At 35.8% G+C, this 4,502-nt stretch overlaps 1 protein-coding gene across 2 annotated transcripts in view; it reads right to left on the reverse strand.

Moving 5' to 3' along the window:
• The window catches only part of LOC106880775 (plancitoxin-1), a 12,002-nt gene that overhangs the window by 553 nt on the left and 6,947 nt on the right, over window positions 1-4,502 (reverse strand). For both annotated transcript variants that reach the window (XM_052975827.1, XM_014930870.2), the window contains exons 2-7: window positions 3,984-4,149; window positions 3,215-3,290; window positions 2,274-2,435; window positions 1,533-1,733; window positions 1,080-1,186; window positions 612-740 (exon numbers count right to left, since the gene is read on the reverse strand). In XM_052975827.1, coding sequence (XP_052831787.1) covers window positions 612-740; window positions 1,080-1,186; window positions 1,533-1,733; window positions 2,274-2,435; window positions 3,215-3,290; window positions 3,984-4,149 — 841 coding nt within the window. The remainder of the gene's footprint in view (window positions 1-611; window positions 741-1,079; window positions 1,187-1,532; window positions 1,734-2,273; window positions 2,436-3,214; window positions 3,291-3,983; window positions 4,150-4,502) is intronic.

The following is a 4,502-nucleotide window of genomic DNA, read 5'->3' on the forward strand; positions in this document are numbered from 1 at the left end:
TATATATATATATATATATATATATATATATGTAAATATCTATGTTTGTGTGTGTCTGTGTTTGTCCCCACCCCCATCACTTGACAACTGATATTGGTGTGTTTATATCCCCGTAACTTAGTGGCTTGGCAAAAGAAACCGATAGGATAAGCGCTAGGCTTACAAAGAATAAATCCTGGGGTTGATTTCTTTGACTAAAAAGCCTTTTAAGGCGGTGCTCCAGCATGGCCGCTATCAAATGACTGAAACAAGTAAAAGAATAAAAGAATAAAGATATAACAGAATTTTTTTAAACATCAAATGGCTATTAGGTGTCCACTCAAATAAAAGGAGAACCAAAGGGATCCATAGGCAAAAAATAGTTAAGACCCGCTGAAGTAAACTGATATTATCAAAATATGACCCACTGAAATAATTACCGTATCTTAACGTGTATAAGGAATCCTCTAATATTTGGGGCTTAGAATTTGGAAAAAAGGTTTTGTAAGGGATTATAATACTATCCATGTATAAGAAACTCCCATGTTTTTTAACCTAATTTTTGACAAAAAAAAGGATTCCTTAAGCACATTAAAATACGGTAATTCCAGTTGATTATTAATTGTCATTACCTGTCTGTTGATGTCTCCAATACAAACGATGTATTTAGAAGCCCCTTTTACAGTGATGGCCCATTTTGAATGGTCCCGTGTTTGTGCAAACGATGATGTGTGGATCCCAATAGATCGGACATTAAACACCTAAAAATACAAAATAAATTGAAGTGTGATGTTTTAGCGATTAAACTACAAAGCATTTATGTTTGATACTTCAAAGAAAGTAAGCGTGAACATGTGTGAATATATAAATGTGGATATAAAAAGGGTAAAGGCCTAGAAAGTTCCCCTCTGAGGTACAAGTCTGGGCAAGGTTGTTTATGGAAGACCAGCAGTTGCCCATACATAACAGCCTCCCCTCTTCACACTAACAATGTTATCCAAAGGAAAGGCAAAGGCTGATACAGCTTGGCACCAATGATGTCATAACTCCTGTCTACAGCTTTGAATCAATAAGAAAAATGAATCAATAAGCTTTCCTACCTGATATTTTCCATGACAGAATGAAGATAGTTTGCCCCGTCCATTTTGCCATGACTCAACCAGCAAACTACTACCGAGTGCTGGCGCCAACCAAGATGAGTAAAGGTCTGTAAAGAAGATGGAAACATTGAAAAAACAAAATGGAATATTGACAACAATCACAGAGTCAACATCATCATTAGTATCATCAATGCCAAGACCCATCGAGCCAAGCAAAATCATAGTTGTGGCAAATACTGGTGCCATGCAAATTGGCACCGATGCAGTGCCACGTGAGAGCACCCAACACACTCTGTAAAATGGTTGGCATTAGAAACCAAGCAATTAGGAAGCCTGTGCCTACACCAATTCCTGTGCCTACACCAATACCTGCGCCTATTGTAAATAAATGCATAAATAAATAAATATATAGATACAAAAAAAAATAAATATATAAGTGTGTCTTTTACTTACCTAAATCAAACTTTGAAAATTTAGCGAAACTGACGAACTTTTTGCCAGCTTTAGAAGTCAGAACTTGAGTATGATTCCAAGGTGGATAAGAGACTTTGGAACGGTGCAAGACCACTGCAGCCATATCAGGGTTATCCATTACCATTGTTTGTGGGAAGCTTTTGTCGTATATCTGGGGATAGTTATACTTCAGCTGTTTTCCTAGAAATATGAAAGAAAATTTTTTCTTTAATTATAGACAGACAGACACATGTATGATGTTTGTGTGTGTACTATATATATGTATATATACTGTTCTCTTCCCCTATCATTTTCTCTCTCATCCTTTCTCTAATTCCTGTTTTTTTCTCCCCTTCACCATTTTCTATCTGTCTCTCTCGCTTTCCCACTTTCTCCTTTACTCTCTCTCTCGTTGCTCACACGTGACCATCGTCCATCTTTCTTTTCCTCATGTGATAATATTTTTTTCCTTCAGGACAATTGTAAAGACTGCACGTATCCTGTCTATCTCTCTCTTCTATCTTTTCTCTTGTCAAAGAAAATATTTTTCCAGCATTCGCTATTTTAACTTCGTCTGGTCTAACGACCTTCCATGTTTGCTTTCATTCGGCTTTCTTGTATGTCCCCACTGTCCTGTTTTTGGTATCAACTTTGACCCTCCATGAATCCCAAATAATAAGGCACTAAAAGAGAATAACTCTTCCCAGGGACAACAAAATAAACAAAAATTTGTATATTTACCAATTTTATTCATTTCTTTATAAGGGTATGTTACACATAGGAAAGTCTGACCAAAGTAGTGACCATTATCTGGCCATTGATAGCCAGAGTGTCTATAATCTGGGAATTTTGGTGTACTGTGAATTAACCAGAATCCAGACTGCTTGTCAAATGCTATCACACCTTGAAATAAGAGTAAAAAAAATAAAATTAATTATTATGGATGTATGTTTGTGTGTGTATATATTTATATACATACATACATACATATCGTTTAAATTTGTTTATTGTAATATTTTGAATATGCAAATAAAGCTCCTATTCCATTATGCTAGTGACCTAGGTATATATATGCATGTATTTGAAATTTACAGAAAAACAAAAGATGAAGACAGGTGTATAAAGAACTAGCAGGTGTATTAGCTTGACACTCAAATGTATGTGTACATATATATGTATATATATATATATATATATACATATATAAATACATATATATACACACACACATACACACACACATATATATATATATATATATATATATATATATATATACATGTATATACAAATGTAAACGCACCCACTACACTCTCTGAGTGGTTGGCGTTAGGAAGGGCATCCAGCTGTAGAAACTCTGCCAAATCAGATTGGAGCCTGGTGTAGCCATCTGGTTTCACCAGTCCTCAGTCAAATCTTCCAACCCATGCTAGCATGGAAAGCGGATGTTAAACGACGACGATGATGATGATGATGATGATGATGATGATATACATATACAGTAAAATACCCATACTTGCTGCTATTTTCACGCCTGCATTGCATTTTGAAATACTATTTTCTTGTCTGTATGATACCCAAGGTATTACAAAGAGTAATTAAACATGAACTCACAAGCTCTAACAACAACAACAACCGCGCTTACAACACTTGCAATAAGCTACATAAAGGATAACATCTACCTTTCGTATGTCCGTATGATTCAGTGGCCGAATGTGTGTCCGGTTTCTCATCATTGTACATCACATACATGAAACTCTGCAATAGAAAGTGAAAATGGAAACAACAGATAAATACCTGAAACCACAAATCAGTGCCTCTGTATATCTCGGTATATCTCGTCAAAACCATCGATTGGCATCTGAAGAATTCCTTATCAAAGTAGGGAGGTATATATATATTTTTATAATATTATCTCATGAACATATACCCAGGTGTAGTTGTGTGGTTAAGAAGTTTTTTTCCCAATCATGTGGTCTAGGGTTCAATCCCCCAGCACAACACTTTAGGCAATTGTCTTCTACTCTAGCCCTGAGCTGACCAAGTCCATTCAAATGGACTTGGTGGATGAAAACTACGTGGACGCCTGCTGTGTGTATGTATATATATCATCATCATCTCTTAACATCCATTTTATATATATATATATATATATATATATATATATATACAAATTAGATTGGAGCCTGGTGTTGCCATCCGGTTTCACCAGTCCTCAATCAAATCGTCAACCCATGCTAGCATGGAAAGCGGACGTTAAACGATGATGATGATGATGATGATATATATGTATATATGTAGGCGCAGGAGTGGCTGTGTGGCAAGTAGCTTGCCACACAAAGGTCAACAGGGTCAGAACTGACCAGGGTTAACAACAACAACCACAACAACAACCTCATACATTCTATGCAAAAACTTATGACATACACCAAAACCATAAATATAACTCACCCCTTTCGTTGAATTTTCATATATTGGTCGTAACGTGTAATAAATTGGTTGTTTTTTGGAATCGATGTTGTGTGGTGAATATTTCCAAGACTTCGCATTGGCATCCATGTAATAGAACTCAGTTCCAACGACAGATGTGTGATGAGGAAGTTTGTATGCAATAAACCTGAAAAAATTTCATACATGTCTGTATAATGGGTTTTTATTTGCAAACATAGCAAACCCACTTGCTAACTGTAAACTATAAAATAACTTTTTGCAACTTATTAAACCTCAATATTCTTTTATTCTTTTACTTGTTTCAGTCATTTGACTGCGGCCATGCTGGAGCACCGCCTTTAATCGAGCAAATCGATCCCAGGATTTATATCTTTGTAAGCCTAGTACTTATTCTGTCAGTCTCTCTTGCCGAACCACTAAGTGACAGGGACATAAACACACCAGCATCTGTTGTCAAGCGATGTTGGGGAGACAAACACAGATACATAAACATGTATATATATATATATATATATATAT

This window comes from Octopus bimaculoides, chromosome 22, assembly GCF_001194135.2.
Source record: "Octopus bimaculoides isolate UCB-OBI-ISO-001 chromosome 22, ASM119413v2, whole genome shotgun sequence".
Taxonomy (NCBI): domain Eukaryota; kingdom Metazoa; phylum Mollusca; class Cephalopoda; order Octopoda; family Octopodidae; genus Octopus; species Octopus bimaculoides.